Source organism: Myotis daubentonii, chromosome 9, assembly GCF_963259705.1.
Source record: "Myotis daubentonii chromosome 9, mMyoDau2.1, whole genome shotgun sequence".
Lineage (NCBI taxonomy): Eukaryota > Metazoa > Chordata > Mammalia > Chiroptera > Vespertilionidae > Myotis > Myotis daubentonii.
The window spans coordinates 69,642,535-69,659,925 of record NC_081848.1 but is presented as its reverse complement, the minus strand read 5'-3'; the positions used below and the strand labels follow the sequence as shown (position 1 = coordinate 69,659,925).

Below are 17,391 nucleotides of genomic sequence, written 5' to 3'. Positions count from 1 at the left end.
TATAAAGAAGTAGGAATGCATGTTTGTTTAAAGTGTAAATCGAGCCCTAACCGGTTTGGCTCAGTGGATAGAGCATTGGCCTGCAGACTGAAAGGTCCCAGGTTCGATTCCGGTCAAGGGCATGTACCTTGGTTGCGGGCATATCCCCAGTAGGAGATGTGCAGGAGGCAGCTGGTCGATGTTTCTCTCTCATCGATGTTTCTGACTCTCTATCCCTCTCCCTTCCTCTCTGTAAAAAATCAATAAAATATATTTTTAAAAATAAATAAATAAAGTGTAAATCGAATTCTGTGAGTCCCTTGCTTAAAACCCGTTAGGGGCTCCTCACTGCTTCAAATTCTTTTGTCTGGATTCTGCTCCCATCCCCACCCCACTCCGATCTTCTGGTCTTATTTCCTACCCCTCCATCCCAACACACATTCCTATACACTGGACACCCTGAATACCCATTAATTCATGCTTATCCCTCCACTTGGCTGAGTGGCTCCTCCACACACAGGAACTTGCCTCTACTCCCTCTGGGCTGTGCCCAGAACTCTGAGCCCAGCCACCTCCCCAGTTCTGCAGGACAGGCCACCAGCCTCAGGGGGGGAGATGGGTGGATGGCATGGTGGGGACAGCCGCAGGGGCAGCTGATGGAGCTGGACCTGTCTCTTCCTCAGGCCCCGGGAGAGATGACTCAGCTACCCATGATCAAAGCAGAGCCCCAGGAGGTGAACCAGTTCCTCAAAGTGACACCAGGTAGGTGTGTCCAGGGACGGACTCTTCCTCTCCAGTCCTGGGCAGACAGCATCCCTACTACCTTGGTCCAACCTCCCTCAACAACCCCCCTTTCCCCATAATATCCTCTCCTCCATGCTTGGCCCACCCCCCACCCATCCAGTCCCCTTCTTACCCAGCCTCTGACTGTCAGCCCTGCTATCTGCACCCTCACACCTTCACTAATCCCCTGTCATTCACTCATCTACCCATCTGTCCATCCATCCATCCGACTCTCCATAAATCCGGGCATTCTGTGCTGCCCAGGCTTCCTCCTGGCCACCTGCAGAGTGTAAGTCATCCTGGTGCTGTGGCCATAGAGGGACAGCGTGGAGGGAGGCTGGGAAGAGCAGTGCTCCTGGCTGGTCGGCTGAAAGCCCAATGCCTGCTGCCTCGTTACCCTGAAGTCAGAAATGGAAACCCTGGGGTAGTTATAACTAAACCTTTGGGGTGGGAGGGAGGAAGGGCAGACTCCAGCCACCTGCTGGAGTTGTCGAACTAGGGACTCAAACACCCTGAAGCTGGGGATGGGGGAGGGCCTCCAAGAATCCGGCCTCACCAAGGATGAGGCTCAAAGGAGCCAGGCCCCTGGTGGCAGAGATGAGGTGGCGCTCAGGGATCAGCTCCTGGGATGTCAGCTCCCATCTCTCTGACACCACAGAGGGGCTTTGGATGCTGCAACTGGTCAGGCCCCAGCACGCTTGACCACAGCATCAGGGCTGGCTGATGGAGCTGGACCTGTCTCTTCCTCAGTTCAGCATCATGCTCTGCTGAGCTCTGAGGTCCCAGCAGAGCGGAGTGCAACCCTGCTAACCCGCTTCCCCCACTCTCCCCAGAGGACCTGGTGCAGATGCCTCCGACGCCCCCCAGCAGCCATGGAAGCGACAGTGACGGCTCCCAGAGTCCCCACTCTCTGCCCCCCTCCAGCCCTGTCCGGCCCATGGCCCGCTCCTCCACGGCCATCTCCACCTCCCCCCTCCTCACGGCCCCTCATGTAAGCCGCCGGGAGTGGTCTGGGGCAAATAATTGGGTAAATTCACTCTGGCACACCTCCAGTGGGGAAGGGTTTGGGGAGCCCCAACCTGATCCCATCCCCATCAGAATTCAGTGAGGTGTCTGCCTGGCAGATGGGAGTGAGAATCTTTTAGCCCTGCCTCGTGGTGAATAGGAAATAGGCAGGGAGGCCTGCCGAACCCACAGTGTGCTGAGCCAGGACTAGAACTGACGTTCCTAACCGCCCTGTGTGGGGAGCAGTGCTCAGGAGGCCCAGAGTACCCAGGAAACTGGAGCTGGACCCTGAGCCCTGGGGGGGAGGTGGAACCTTCCAAGCCAAGACTATTGGGACATGAAGGGGGTGCCATCTAGGGGGCCCTGGACAAGTAGGTTTTGAGTCTATGAATTTGAGGGTGGGATCTCAGGAGCCCCCCAACAATGTACCGAGTGCCTAATATGCTGGGCTCCCAGCACCATCCGAAGCATTTGATACATATTATTGGATTTAATTCAGCTCTACCCCATTTCTTAAAAATATTTATTTATTTATTTAAGAGAGGCAGGGAGAGGGAGAGAGAAAGAAACATCAATGATGAGAGAGAATCATTGATCAGCTGCCTCCTGCAGGCCCCACATTGGGGATTGAGCCCGCAGGCCAGGCATGTGCCCTGACGGGGAATCAAACCCCGACCTCCAAGTTCATAGGTCAACACTCAGCCCCTGAGCCACGCCGGCTGGGCTCCGCCCCTTTTGAGATGAGGAAACAGGCTCTGGGAGTTGAGTGCTTTGCCCAGGTCACACACAGAATAAACAGCAGAGCTTGAACTTGGACCCAGGGCTATCTGGTTCTAACCATCATGTCCTATTTCCCACAGAAATTACAGGGGACTTCGGGGCCCCTGCTCCTGACAGAGGAGGAGAAGCGCACCCTGATTGCTGAGGGCTACCCCATCCCCACGAAGCTCCCCCTCACCAAAGCCGAGGAGAAGGCCTTGAAGAGGGTCCGGAGGAAAATCAAGAACAAGGTAAAGCAAGAGCTGGATCCCTGCCCTGGCGCTTCCTTGGTGGGTGGGGGTGTCTGATCCCCTGGTGATGCCAGCTCTGAAATTGGGGGTCCCAGGAAGTGGATTTATGGCCATGGTAACCCCTCTTTTGGGGGCTTCCCCCTCTAGATCTCGGCCCAGGAGAGCCGCCGTAAGAAGAAGGAATACGTGGAGTGTCTAGAAAAGAAGTAAGGGTCCCATGTGGAGAGGGGGGCCTGGGTCACGGGGCTCCAGGGGCAGGAGGCACAGGGGCTGAGATGCTGGTGGGCAGGACTGAGGGGGCAGCAGCAACTCTGGGGCTGCCCCTGAGCCTGTGCCTGCTTGGCCCCCACAGGGTGGAGACATTTACATCAGAGAACAACGAACTGTGGAAGAAGGTAGAGACCCTGGAGAATGCCAACAGGTGGGTGCTGCCACCTGCATCCCGCACTGCCCCTGCCCCCTGCGGAGGAGAGGTAACTGAGTTCAGGATGAACCCCAGAAACAGGAACCCTGCAGCCCAGGACGCCAGCTTCCCATCCTTCTTCATCCACACATAGCTCTACACACGTGACAGGCTGATGAGAAGCTTTAAAGGAGATGGTACAGAGCAGTGGTTTTCAGAGCGTGGTTTCTCAGACCACCACCAGCAGCCTCCCCGCGAACCTGTTAGAAATGCTTATTATTTTCAGGCCTCACGCCAGGGCTACTGAGGCAGGAACTCCAGGGAGGGGCTCAGCAATCTATGTTTTAGTTAGCCCTGCAGGCAATTTGATGCGCCCTAGGGCTGGAACCACGGGCATAGGTGCTTGCCACTCAGAGCGAGCTTCTCAAACAGCAGCAGCAGCACCGGGAGCTCGTACGAAATGCAGAATCTCAGGACTCTCCCAGATTCACTGAATCAGAATCTGCATTTCCGCAAGCCCGTGGGGTGACTCACATGCACAACGAAGCTTTAAGAAACACCAGGGTACGCATAGCCTGAAGGAGCAGCTCTGGATTCGAATTCCACTCGGCCATTTTGGCGACGGGGCCCAGCTTCTTTGCCTAAACGGAGATGACAGAAGCACCATCTCACAGGATGTGTGTCATGATTCGATAAGATAGTGCAACTAAAGAGCCCAGCACTGTGCCTGGCATTTAAGGATGCTCAATTCATGTTAGTTTTTCTTTTTTCTTTCTTTATTGTTTTTATTCTGAATTCTTGATAGTGCCCAGCCATGAGTGCACAGTAGGTCTTCAATGATTATTTGATGGGATTAATTAAAATAAAGAGACAACAGCCTGGCTGGCGTGGCTCAGTGGTTGAGCATCAACCTATGAACCAGAAGGTCACGGTTTGACTTCTGGTCAAGGCACAGGATTGAGGGCTGGATCCCCAGTGTGGAGCACACAGGAGGCAGCTGATCACTGATGTTTCTATCTCTCTCCCTTCCTCTCTGAAATCAATAAAAATATTTTTTAAATATATTTTATTGATTTTTTTTTTACAGAGAGGAAGGGAGAGGGATAGAGAGTTAGAAACATCGATCAGCTGCCTCCTGCACACCTCCCACTGGGGATGTGCCCGCAACCAAGGCACATGCCCTCGACCGGAATCGAACCTGGGACCTTTCAGTCTGCAGGCCGACACTCTATCCACTGAGCCAAACCGGTTAGGGCAATAAAAATATTTCTCTTAAAAATAAAATAAAGCCCTGACCGGTTTGGCTCAGTGGATAGAGTGTCGGCCTGCGCACTCAAGGGTCCCAGGTTCGATTCCGGTCAAGGGCATGTACCTTAGTTGCGGGCACATCCCCAGTGGGGGGCGTGCAGGAGGCAGCTGATCGATGTTTCTCTCTCATCGATGTTTCTAACTCTCTCTCCCTCTCCCTTCCTCTCTGTATAAAAAGTCAATAAAATATTTTTAAAAAATAAATAAATAATAAATGAAATAAAAACAGCAGCTGGTACGTAGCAGGTGCTCAACAGAAGGCTTTTCCCTTCTTTCCTTCCTTCTCTCCCAGCTTCCCCAGCAGGATCCAGCCACTCCCCTGATTGATCTGGAGGATGCCTTCCCTCAGGGAAGGGGAGCGGGGAACCATCACCCCTCACTCCACCTCTGGCCCAGAGTCCTCTCTGGCCCCAAATCTGGCCAGGCCCTCGGTGCTATTTCGCCACCTGCTGTACATTATTTGAACTGCAACCCCCTTTGCCAGGCTGGGTGGAGGAAAGATGATTAAATGTTTGTTCACCAAGCATGGGCTGAGCACCCGCTGTGTGTAGCCAGAGGATTCCAGACCCGGCGGGACCCAGTCCTTACCCTCCGGGCGCCCACAGTTAACTGAGGAGGCTGACATGGAAATCCATAAATACACGTGTTACAGGTGTCGTGATCAATGTAAAAACAGCAATAAAAATTTTAAAAATGGTAGTTACCATTTGCTGGACACTCACTATGTTCCAGACAGCTGGCAGACATGGGCTGTGAGGTGCTGCAGCTGCCGTAGGGCCCAGGTGGGACAGCCTTCCTCCAACCCTCCTTTGGCCATGAGCATCACAGGGCCCCCCTGAGCTCCCCCAGGGTGACCCAGCTACCCACCAGGAGGCAGGCCCAGGTTCCCGAGCGACACCGCAGAGGGCCAAGCGGGAGGCGACCTCTTCTGTCTTGACTGAAGTGGGCACCTGGGGGGGAGCCAGGTCTGGAGCCAGCCCAGGTGGGCGCTGGAGAGCAGGAGGCAGAGATGCCCGCTGGGTCAGGGCCTCTGTGACCGCTGTGTCCCCCTCAGGACCCTGCTTCAGCAGCTGCAGAAGCTCCAGACGCTGGTCACCAGCAAGATCTCCCGGCCGTACAAGATGGCAGCCACCCAGACCGGGACCTGCCTCATGGTAGGTCTGCTCCCTCCTACAGGCCTCCGGAGGGCGTCTTCCCGGGTGGCTTTCTAGGGGGGTGGGCAGACCTTGGAAGGATTGGCAACGGGATGGGCAACATCGCCAAGGTCCACCATCCCAGTGCCCAGTGGCCTCTTTCACCAAGTTCCCTGAACCTTCTAGAGCAGTGGTTCTCAACCTTCTGGCCCTTTAAATACAGTTCCTCATGTTGTGACCCAACCATAAAATTATTTTCGTTGCTACTTCATAACTGTCATGTTGCTACTGTTATGAATCATAATGTAAATATCTGATATGCAGGATGGTCTTAGGCGACCCCTGTGCAAGGTCGTTCGACCGTCAAAGGGGTCGCGACCCACAGGTTGAGAACCGCTGTTCTAAAGCGTGGCCTTCCCTGGCCAGTCCTAACAGTGTGGCTGTGCACGGACTCCGGTGAACCCCGCTGCGGGGTGGCAAGGCAAATGCCACACCCTGTGGAGGGAAGGGCTGGGGGAGACACTCGGACCTGTGGACTTGGTTCTTTCTGGAATGAATGGTGGCAAGAAGGCCGAGCAAATCTCTGAAAACCCAAAAGAGTGCCCAGGGTGTGGCTCAGGCCTCTGCTTGTCCCTCTTCCACCCTCTCCTGGACCTGTCCGCCTGGACACTGCCCAGGGCATCCCCTCTGGGATCCCGGCTGCCAGGTGGCAGGGCCGTGTGTGGGCAGGGGTTGGTGTGCGCCTCGTGACTCCTAGCTCCTCCTGCTGCGAAGCTGCCGTGATACTGTGTCCCCTCCCTTGTCCCAGCCCGGATCCCTCTTCTTCCTTACTGATTCCTCCACCCTGGAGGTGATAACCCCATGGGCCACTTCCCTCTTTCTCCCAGCACTGCCTGGGCTGAGATGGCCTGAGCAGCCTCCTCCACCTTCTCCAGAGAGGGCGGGACACCCCACATCTAGTGGGGGTGCTGGCTCTGGGAGCTGCTTTCTTAGAGAAATACTGAGCCTTTTGCAGCCATTGGTGTTGGGGCAGGAGGCCCGGGAGAGGCCAGGGTTGCAGCCCCTCCCTGCCCTGGATCTGACCACTACTCTCTCTCTACTACCAGGTGGCAGCCTTGTGTTTTGTTCTGGTGCTGGGCTCCCTCGTGCCCTGCCTCCCCGAGTTCTCCTCCAGCTCCCAGACTGTGAAGGAAGACCCCATGGCCACTGACAGCGTCTACACAGCCAGTCAGAGTGAGTGCCCTGAGCCAGGCTGCCCTTCCCCATCCCCAACTTCTGGGCAGAAGTCAGGCACAGGGAGGAGCCAAGTTTTGGGTTGGCATCATCTCACTCTACGTTCTCTTTTTACAGATGGAAAATGGGGGCTCTAAAGGGTTATGATTTGTTCGATGTTAGTTGTGGAATTGGGGCTACAATGCAGACCCCCTGATTCCCAGCCTATCCAGAAGTGGCTGGGGGGTCAGTATAGGGCCGTGGTCGGCAAACTGCGGCTCGCAAGCCACATGCGGCTCTTTGGCCCCTTGAGTGTGGCTCTTCCTAAGCCTTAGGAGTACCCTAATTAAGTTAATAATAATGTGCCTACCTATATCGTTTAAGTTTAAAAAATTTGGCTCTCAAAAGAAATTTCAATCGTTGTACTGTTGATATTTGGCTCTGTTGACTCATGAGTTTGCCCACCCCTGGTAGGGGATAACAGAAATGTCCCCACCTTTGCCCCCATGTATTATGGCCAGTGGGTTATGGGGCCTCTGCTAAGCACCATCTGTATTTCACGACTGGGACAGCAAATGAGTTTCAGCTCAAGGGTCAGTTCCAGGAAGATGGTGGCTGCCTGAAGCTCTGTGTAAAGAAGGATTCTGAGGCACCACTCAGATCAACAGGAAGGAGTGCCAGGGTCCACTGGTGATGTCTACCACGGGCAGCTGAGGGGCAGTGGTGGTGTGGGCTCAGGTATCTACCGTCCCATGGGGGATTGTGAGGTACAGTGGTTAAGAGTATGGAGCCTCAGAGTCCGTCATACCTGCCTCTGCCACTCCGTGTCCTTGGGCCTGTGCCTTATGCTCTCCAGGCTTTCGTTCCTTCACTTGGAAATGGGAATTGCCGTTCCGCACTTACTGAGCAGGGTCGATGCGAAGATCAAATGACGTGGTGTGCGAACGCTCTCAACTGATACAACGCATGGGCGGCAAGGGGAGAGCTACTCTAGAGCGCAGCAAGGAGAGCATGGGTTTCCCCAGGCAGAAGATACTGCAGGAAGACCTGCAGAGGGACTTCCCAGCCATGTTTCATCACTTACCAGGAGCAAGTCACTGGGCGGGGGAGGAAGAGGAACCAGATGGGCAAGCCGAGAGCTAGGAGCTGGGGAGAGTGAGTTTCCAGGAGGAGAGATACAACAGGGAGGATGAGGCAGGCCTGCGTGGCCTTGAGGGGAGGAAATGGCGGCCGGTCAGGGAAGTGCTGGGGGAAGAGGAAGTGGAGGCGGGGAGTGAGAACCACTCCCTGGACATGTGCTGTGGCTGGGCCTGAGAAGAAGAGAGCAAGACTGCGACTAAGGGGGTATAGGTCTTGCGAGCCACATGTTGTTTTTCCAAGGCCAGAGGGGCCCTGGTGTATTTGGCGGTAGAGGAAGCCAGAACAGAGGAAGGACTGGAAGTGTGTGTGGGGGTGGGGGTGGGGGGCGGGGGGAGGGGGGGGTGTCAGTGTTGATGAAGGAAACCAGAGTCAGAGGAGGGAGAAGGAATGTGAGTGAATGCAGGGGTGCAGGTCTGGACATCTGGGGTAGGGGGCGCTCTGGAGCAGGCTGGCGCGCAGAGTGGGGCGTGCACCATTCCAGAGGGTGCCTTTCATGTAATGTAGGTCAGGGTCTGAGAGCCAAAAAGGTGGTGCTGGGTCAGACTAGCGTGGAGCAGCGTACCTGATCACCTAAAACTTCGATTGCCTGTTCTGTGACACAGGGCTAAAACACCTGGTTCCTGGTTTTCTGAGAGATGTCGATTTTGATATAGGCCAAAGGACTTGGCAGTGCCCGGCACACAGAATTCTCCAACAGATGGGTTTCCTTTCCCTTATCTTCCCTGAAGCGCACTCTAGGGCCTAGAATGGGGAAGAGATTTATTCAAGATCTTATGGAAATTAATAAGTGTTGGAAGTAGGATTCGAACCCAGCTCTCAGATGCCCCCCAGCCTGGTACCCTCTGCTTAGAAAGAGCTGCTTTCTCGGGGTGTCCACTGAACACAGTTTCAATCCCTTCCCCTATATGATCGCATTTAAACCTCACATCTATATGAAGTTGGTCCTAGTATCCCTGCTTTACAGGTGAACAAACTGAGGCTCAGGGGTTTAAAACAAAGGCCTGAGGTCGCACAGCTTGGCATTGTTGGAGCTGGAATTCAAGTCCAGGCCTTTAAGATTCCAGAGCCCGTGTCTGTAACTAACTATGCCATGAATGTGACTGGGGTGGCGAGGGGGCCTCTCGCCCCGGGGCTAACCCCGCGCTCTCTCTCCAGTGCCCTCCCGCAGCCTTCTGTTCTACGACGAGGGGGCAGGCTCTTGGGAGGATGGCCGCAGCACCCTGCTGCCCGTGGAGCCCCCAGATGGCTGGGAAATCAAGCCCGGGGGGCCAGCGGAGCAGCGACCCCAGGACCGCCTCCAGCATGACCCCCTGGACAGCACGCACGAGACCACCAAGTACCTGAGCGAAGCCTGGCCAAAAGACATCAGTGGAAATGGCACCAGCCCCGACTTCTCCCACCCCAAGGAGTGGTTCCACGAGAGGTGGGTGGGTGGCCCCGTCCCTTCCTGGGCTCCCGAGGCTCCACCTGCCCTCTGCCCGTCCCTGGTCCCCATGTCAGCCACACCTTGCCAAGGCCCCATCCCTCCCATGTCCAGATCCAGCTCGCAGGGTGGTGAGCAGGTCCTCACTGGACAAAGTCTCTGATTTTTCTTGTCTCTCCAGGGATCTGGGCCCAAACACCACCATCAAGCTCTCCTAGGCCATACCGAGACCCAGGACCCAGGACGCGTACCCCCTGGCATCCCTGAAGAGGGATTGTCTTGCTCGCTAACCCGGATCCGGCTTGTACCCCTGCCCCCTGGGGTGCCATCCCAGGAGAAAGGGTTCCACTTCTCCCCGGCCCTGCTTTGCCTCAGATCTTGGCTGGGGCCTCTCCTCGCCCCCTCCATTGGACTGTTCCCTTGGGCCAACCACTCCGATCTCACCCTCCCTCCACAACCGTCTGTCCTCAGATAAACCACTCACTGGGCTACCCCCTCCTTCCTCATAATGACCAACACAACCACTGCCCTCCCTGCCCCCTGGCCCCCATACACACACAAACACACGCACACACACACACACACACACACACACACACACACGTCAACACGCCGGCACACACACACGCTCCCCGCACCCCCACTGTACAGAGACCAAGAACAGAAATTGTTTGTAAATAATGAACCTTATTTTTTATTATTGCCAGTCCCCTAAGATATTGTATTTTACAAGTCTCCCTCCTACCTTGACCCCTCCCTTGTTTTATATTTTATGAAATTAGTGCGGGCTTTGCTGTTCCCTGTCCAGGGAATGAGGGTCCTCCCCGGCCCTCACCTGGCCCCTCCCCAAGCCGCTGGGCCTTTTTAATTGCCAAATTGCTTCATCCACCCGCTCAGCATATGCTTTCAGAAGGCAAAAGTTAAAAAAAAAAAAGATGCAGCATCAATTCCTGACTTTGTGCCTTTCATTGGGGGGAGGGGAGTGAGAAGGTAAATTTATTTTCTATTCTGTGGGGGGCTGACTGGGGTGTGGGGCCGTTGGGAAGGCATCTCTGTGGGGTTCCCTCTTCCAGCCAGATGCAGAATTCAAACTAGAAGCTCAAAGAGTTCTGTTGCAATTGCCCCACCCCAAGGCACCGGCTATCTCCTGGTACTGAGGACCGAAGCAGAGAAACAAATTGGCCTTTAGGGATGGGAACAGCAAGTATTGAGTGCCTACTGTTATGGGCCCTCAGAACTGGCCATCAGGCCTCATCCGCTATGCCCCTTCCTCTCCCAGCCTCATCTTGACCACTTGATGGGGACCTCGCTGCCTGCAGCTGGACATCAGTTTTAACTGCTAGAACATGCAGGCTTTTACAACAAGGCCATTAAAGGCTGGGCTCTGGGCCCAAGCTATTATTGTTATTATTACTATTATTATTAACAATAACTTTTAGCACACACCCTTTCAGATTGATTCATCAATTCCATTAGTCATTCAACAAACTGCCCTGGAAGGCCCCAGGCTGGGGAGTAAACCAGCCGTCAGGGCCGGAGTGATGAGGGGTGTACAGGATGTGAAGGGGACACGGAATAATGCCATGTAATTCAGATTTGGTGGGTCAGGGAAGGCCAGTCAAAGGAATTGGCCCTGAACTAAGTCTTAAGGGATGAGTAGGAGCTGGTAAGGTAGAGAGAAGAGATAGGAGTGTTTGGGGGTGGAGAGAATGTCAAGTGCATAGGCATAGAGCCGTGGAAAGCAGGGCCAGGGCTGGGGTGAGAAAAGGGGGCCGCGAGGATGTGAAATTTAAGGAAGTACTTGTACCCCAGACTCCGAATTTGCTTCACCCTAGTCCTGGCCCTGATGAAAAGTATGGCCCTTTCTAAAGAAAGAATACTTTACCCTGAAGGTGATGGAGAACCACTGAATATTTTTGAGCCAGAGAGTAAGATAATCAGATTGCCCTGTCTTGGGACTCTGCAGGGGTTATAGTGAGGATGAGACAGCTTCTGAAGATAATTAGAAGGAATTATCAACAGGAATTGACATCCAATTGGCTGTGAGGTGCAAGAGAGAGGGCAGAGCCTGGGGTGACCTTTAGGTGTCTGACTTGAAGGCCTGGGTGGATAATGAGTCCATTCATCAAGGCAGAGAATGCAGGAGGGAGAGCAGGTTTGGAGGGAAGGAGAACTCATTTTAACACACCTTGCATTTGAGTTGCCTGTGGAATGTTCACATTAACAGGTAAGCCTAGGGCTTGGGGAAAAGCGACCCCAGGTGGAGATTAGGAAATTGTCCACGTCCAGGTGGTATGTTAAAGTCTGGGTCTGTATATGGGGAAGGGAGATGGGGAGGAGCGCGGGGAAGATGGACATTGAGAGACACTGAAGGAAGACGAGTGAACAAGAAGGCTGAGAAGGAATGGGCTGAGAAAGGGGAAAACCTGGAGGGGTGAGTGTCCCAGAAACTGATGGAGGAGAGCTTCCAGGAGCCATGCTCAGAGGTGTCCGATGCCATCTGAGAGGCTGGGAAAGATGAGAAGAAGACAGAGTGTCCTTTCTCTTTGACAACGAGAAGGTTGCCAGTAACCTTGGTTGGAGCCCTGTTGTGGGGAGCCGGGGCAGAAGTGAGAGGATTTGGGTGAAAGTGAGAACAACAGGAACTGACATGAAGATGGGGAGGATGGGAGAGGAGGGTGTCGGTGAACTCTTGCAGGGTGCTTAGCTGTGAAGGAAGAGAAGGTGGTAACTAGAGGGGGCGTAGGTGAGATCAAGAGCAGTTTGGGGCTATTCTCTTAGACGGGAGAGAGTTGACCATGGCTTTTTCCAGAAGATAAAGAGCCCACAGAGAAGGAAAATGATGGATGGGGGTTGTGAAGAAGGGATCCAGGAAGCAGGTAAAGAACTCCACCTTTGCCCAGCCAGTGCGGCTCAGTGGTTGAGCTAGGCTTATGAACCAAAGGGGTCACAGGTTCGATTTCCGGTCAGGGTACATGCCCGTGTTGCATTGCGGGGCTTGCAGGAGGCAGCCAATCAATGAATCTCTCTCATCATTGATGTTTCCATCTCTCTCTCCCTCTCCCTTCTCTGAAATCAATAATATATATATATATATATATATATTTTTTTTTTTTTTTTTTTTTTTAAAGAACTCCACCTTCAACCTTAGAAGCCTGGAGAGAAAGGGATGGTATTCCTTGAGTGAAGAATGTGGGGAGACAGGAAAGTGAGGGAGCCCTCTCCCCATGGCTGTGAAGTTTGAGGATGGGGCAATGGGGAGGGTTAGCATTGGAGTTGAATTGGGGTGCAAGGGGACAGTTTGAAATTGTCACTCAGAGAAATGGAAAATGAAGCTGACTTCTGGTGTGACCCCCTCACCATTCATTCATTCACTTAATAAATATTTAAGGAGTGTCCCTTTTGTGCATGGCACATTGCTAACGTTAGAGTACAAATAAGACCTGGCTAATGATATCTTATTCCCCCATCCTCCCATTATTGACTAATCCTCGTACATCAGGCACTGAACTGATGATTTAACATATCCTAAGAGCTGGTATTTTTACAGATGAAGAAACTGGGGTTCAGAGAGGTGAAATGACTGGACCAAGGTCATGCAGCGAGTCAGTGGCAAGGTTGGCATTTGAACACAGGTCTGCTTGGCTTCGGAGCTCATACTGCCCCTCCAGTTCTCCAGTTCTCACCCCAGCACCCTTTCCTCTCTCCTCCAGATGCCCTTCCCCCAGGCCAGATTTTTATTCTTGCACATCTTCCAAGAACAACTACCCCTAGAGACTTCCTAGGGCAACTACCCCAGAGAGCCCAGGATTTAGTGAGCTGGCCAAAGTGTGGTCATCTGCAATCACCACCCTATGCTGTCCATCGAAGACAGTCTTCCCCGCCTAGGTTAGGATGCAAGGTTAATCCACGCAAGCACCTGTTGACTCTCCACCTCCTCAGGGCCAGGTGTCACTGTTCCTGAGGGGGCGTGTCCCTAATGCACCCCAGTGTTAGAGTTACAGCCTCCGCACTCTGTTGTCAGTTCTGGCCGCCGACTGGCTTCGTCACACATGTGATGGCTTTCACTGTGCCAGTCATTCTGCTCAGTTTGCCACAACAAACCCTTTGTTACACCTGGAAAGCAGAGCTCTGGAAGCCGGCAGAGAAGCTGTGGGCAATGCCTGGCGCTGGGATGGGCCAGGGCAAGGTTCCAGTTCCAGAGGCCAAATTGGGCAACTATCTGATGTGGGTGAAAAGTGCCCCTTGGGTCACGGGGAGGTGGGGTGACAGGCTGAGAACTGACCTCCAAAGAAGCCTGAGTTGCTCTGTCGTCAGAGTGTCAGTGACGAGCACTGATGTCTGTGCTGCACTTCACTGTGTGGCCTTGGCCAGTTACCTAACCTCATGGAGCCTCAGTGCCCTCATCTGGAAAATGGTACCCACCCTCATAAAATTGCTGTGAAGGCCCAGCCAGAGGGAGTGGCTCGGTTGCTTGAAGCGATGTTTCTCTCTCTCTCTCTCTCTCTCTCTCTCTCTCTCTCTCCCACCCTCCCTCTCTCTAAGCATGTCCTCAGGTGAGGATTAAAAAAAAACAAATTGCTGTGAGAGGTAACTGAAAGCTTGCAGGTAGAGCTCTTAGCACAAGGTCAGTTACGCAGTAAGCACTCAAAAGGCATTAGCTACTATTTTCTGAGCACAGAGACAATGGGCTGGAGGTGTTCTGAGGAGCAAGCTGCAGCTAGGAGAGGCAGAGGGTCCTCAGGCTGGTCAGGGGAGGGGGCCTTCATTTTTTCCCTAGGATTCTTGGGAAGAGGGCGGAGCTACAGCTAAAAAAGAATGCCCTTAGCAGCTGGTCCTAAATGGGGGAGGTGTGAAGACAGAGGGGAGAAGCTTCACTTTTAAAAGGACTGAGTGGGGAGGGCTCAGCAGGAAAGAACTGAACAAAACACCAACCTGGAAACCCAGCAGCTAGGCAGCTGGTAAGGGAATGTTAAACCCAGCCAGCAGTACCATAATTCATGGTGTAGAAGGCAACGCAGGGCCAGGCCGATTGGAAATTAGCAATCCCAAGGGCGATCCCAAGGGCAGCAACCCGAAGACGCAGCACCGGAGTGCCCTGTGCCCCCCCCCCCCCCCCCCCGCCCCGGCTTCTTTAGACTTGGCATTAGGGAAGAAACTCCCCCGTGGCTGAGAAGTTTAATGCAATTCCATTTATCCCATTCACCCACAGCAGGATTGCTGGGCCCGGAGCAGGTGGGAGGCAAAGCCAACGCAGACATCTTCCTGCCCTTTGGGAGTTCACAGATGAGGGAAACAGGCAAATTCATGGGGAGGTGGAAAAGGGTATGAGTTCTGGGGCCAGAAGACCCGGCTTTAAATCCTGGCTCCACCATCCACTGCCTGAGGCACCTTGAGCAAATAAATCACTTGAATGACACCCCAATGTCCTCATCTGTAGCACAGGAGAAGAGATTACACCCAAGACCGGGTCGTGGTGAGAATCAAATGAGATGTTAGTTATTGTTAGGGTGTGAAGGGGGTGCCCGGAGAGGGGCCCAGGAAATAGTTACTTATGGGGCTGAAGGAGGGAGGCAGTATCTGCAGTGGAGTTTTAGGGAGAGGGTCATGGAGGACGTGGCACTTGAGGTGGGCCTTGACGATGGGTAGAATGTCCATGGGTGGGATAGAGAAGGGCACAGACTCCAGGCAATAGCACGGAGCAGGACAGCCATCGCAGAGCTGGTGAGAGAGAGTCGGAGGAGCCCTGAGCAGCACCGCTTTCCTCCTATGTAGCCCATTCTCCACCTTCGTTCATCTGGCCCCGACCACCTTCCTGGGCTCACAGTCAATGGGGAAAGAGAAGATACAAACTAGAGCAGCGGTTCTCAACCTTCCTAAGGCCGTGACCCTTTAATACAGCTCCTCATGTTGTGGTGACCCCCAACCATAAAATTATTTTCGTTGTTACTTCATAACTGTAATTTTGCTACTGTTATGAGTCGTAATATAAACATCTGATATTCAGGATGTATCTTCATTGTTACAAAATGAACATAACTAAAGCTTAGTGAGTAATCACAAAAGCAATATGTAATTATATATGTGTTTTTCTGATGGTCTTAGGCGACCCCTGTGAGAGGGTCGTTCGACCCCCAAAGGGGTCGCGACCCACAGGTTGAGAACCGCTGAACTAGACTAAACACCAGGTGCAGAAGACAATGGGGGCTGGGAGGAGGATTCAGCAAGAGCCATTCAGGGAGACTTCCTGGAGGAGGAGGTGTGGAAGCAGACCCTCAGAATTTGAAGTACATCGATAGAAGGAGATCTCGGATGGAGGGGCAGCCTGAACCACGCTGTAAAGGCCTGATGCCCGTTCCCAGAATAAGGAGCACAGACGAGTGGAAGGAACTGGCTGGAAGCAGAGGACAGGGGGTGGGAAGATCAAGGCAGGCCTTGAATGCAGAGCTAAAGCATAGGCGGGGGGGGGGGGGGGGGGCATTAAACACTGCAGGGGGAGAGGAGATGCTAGTTCAAAGGTCAACTTCAGAAAGAAGGAGCGCGAGGCCTAACGCCAGTATGGCCGGCCATCCGATCCATCCCCGCGTGTGTCCCCTTGCTCTGCCCCTTCCCCACATCTAACTGGGCCCCTAAATTCCCGTGGCGCAGAGGGGGTTAAGCCGGCTCCTGCACCGCCGCCGGCCTCTCCACCTGCCCGCTGCAGCGGCGAATGCCCGGCCGGAAAGCGCGGGATGCGAGTGGGGGGGTGGCCGCCGCCGCCGCGGAGTGACGGGCGGGAGTGATTGGCAGCTGCCAGGCTGCGGAATCCGGGGGGGCAGGGGGGGGACAGGAGTGGGTCTGGCGGGCGCCCCGCACCCCTGGCCTCGGTGTCGGCACCCACCGCCGCTGGGCCGGCTCGCTCCTTCCGCGCCCCGAGCCCGGCGGGCTGGGCGGAGCGGCGCCTCCCCGGCCCGGACCCGGGGCCCGCGGGGCCTCTAAGGTGACACCCGGTGCGTGGCCGCGGTGGCGGCTGCAGGAGCGCGCTCGCCGCCCCGGCTCCGCGGCGCCCGGGCTCCCGCTCCTCCCAGGCTCCGGCTCAGCCGTCCGGGGGACGCCCCAGCGCGCACGACTCGGCACCCCGACACCCACCGAGGACAAACCCCACACACACCCCCGCGGGCGCAGGAGGAGCCCCGCCGCCGCTCCCGGGCGCAGCGCTCGGCAGCTCGCGGCTCCGGCGTCCGAGCCCGGCGTCGAGAGGGACGCGAGGGACCCGCGCCCCCGCCCTCCCGCCTCGCGCCCCGGGGCCCAGCCGCGGGGGAGACTGAACTTGAGCAGGGACCCCGAAAGGCCGCCGGGGCCGCGGGAAGAGGCGGCCGCGGGATGGCCGAGGGGCCGGGCGGCGGAGGGCCCCGCGGGGACGGGGCGAGCGGCGGCCGGGCCGCGGAGGCGGAGGTGGTGCGGCGGCGCTGCCGGCGGGGGGAGGAGGCCGGGGTCTCGCAGCCCTGGCCTGAGGGCCCCCGGGGCCTGGCCCCTGGGCCGCCGGTGGAGGAGCAGTTCTGCCAGATGCACCTACGGAAGCAGGTGTCTTACAGGTAAGGAGAGCGGGGGTCGGGGGAGCGCGGGCCCGGGACCACCCCTTGAAGTCGCCATGCCTTGTGCGCCAGCGGCTTGCCTGATGCTGAGAACTGAGAAAGACTCGCTAGGAGTCTCTGCCCTCCGGGGGCAGGGGAGAGGGGAGCCTCTGGGACCCCTTCTCTAGATGAACCCTGAAAGCCCTAGGCATTCAAGGTGGGTTGCTGATGCCAGCTGTGCCGTACTGATGCCAGGCACCGTCCTGGACAGTGAGGGGAGCCATGACCAAGACACGGTCCTTACCAACCTCCGACCCCCGGGGAGAGCTGGGAGACACGCCCTGCCCTCCTGGGGGGGAGGGACCTTATTCCTCCCGTAGTTCTTGGCTGAGCTTCCCTCTGTGCTGACCCTGTGCTGGGCAGGGCCTTGTGGAAGGGACCA

The 17,391-nt window shown here is 55.3% G+C and overlaps 2 protein-coding genes across 6 annotated transcripts in view; both read left to right on the top strand.

The window, feature by feature from the left end:
* Nucleotides 1-10,343, top strand: part of CREB3L1 (cAMP responsive element binding protein 3 like 1) — a 36,627-nt gene extending 26,284 nt beyond the window's left edge. Inside the window, exons 4-12 of one of the 2 annotated variants that reach the window (XM_059709528.1) lie at nucleotides 663-741; nucleotides 1,596-1,753; nucleotides 2,628-2,777; nucleotides 2,925-2,983; nucleotides 3,130-3,198; nucleotides 5,543-5,642; nucleotides 6,728-6,854; nucleotides 9,129-9,396; nucleotides 9,578-10,343. In XM_059709528.1, coding sequence (XP_059565511.1) covers nucleotides 663-741; nucleotides 1,596-1,753; nucleotides 2,628-2,777; nucleotides 2,925-2,983; nucleotides 3,130-3,198; nucleotides 5,543-5,642; nucleotides 6,728-6,854; nucleotides 9,129-9,396; nucleotides 9,578-9,614 — 1,047 coding nt within the window. In that variant the 3' untranslated portion in view covers nucleotides 9,615-10,343. The remainder of the gene's footprint in view (nucleotides 1-662; nucleotides 742-1,595; nucleotides 1,754-2,627; nucleotides 2,778-2,924; nucleotides 2,984-3,129; nucleotides 3,199-5,542; nucleotides 5,643-6,727; nucleotides 6,855-9,128; nucleotides 9,397-9,577) is intronic. The other variant, XM_059709529.1, reaches the window with a different exon arrangement.
* Nucleotides 10,344-16,414: 6,071 nt separating this feature from the next.
* DGKZ (diacylglycerol kinase zeta) overlaps nucleotides 16,415-17,391 on the top strand; it is a 41,307-nt gene continuing 40,330 nt past the window's right edge. The window contains exon 1 of one of the 4 annotated variants that reach the window (XM_059709514.1): nucleotides 16,415-16,970. In XM_059709514.1, coding sequence (XP_059565497.1) covers nucleotides 16,759-16,970 — 212 coding nt within the window. In that variant the 5' untranslated portion in view covers nucleotides 16,415-16,758. The remainder of the gene's footprint in view (nucleotides 16,971-17,391) is intronic. The other 3 variants (XM_059709513.1, XM_059709515.1, XM_059709516.1) reach the window with 3 other exon arrangements.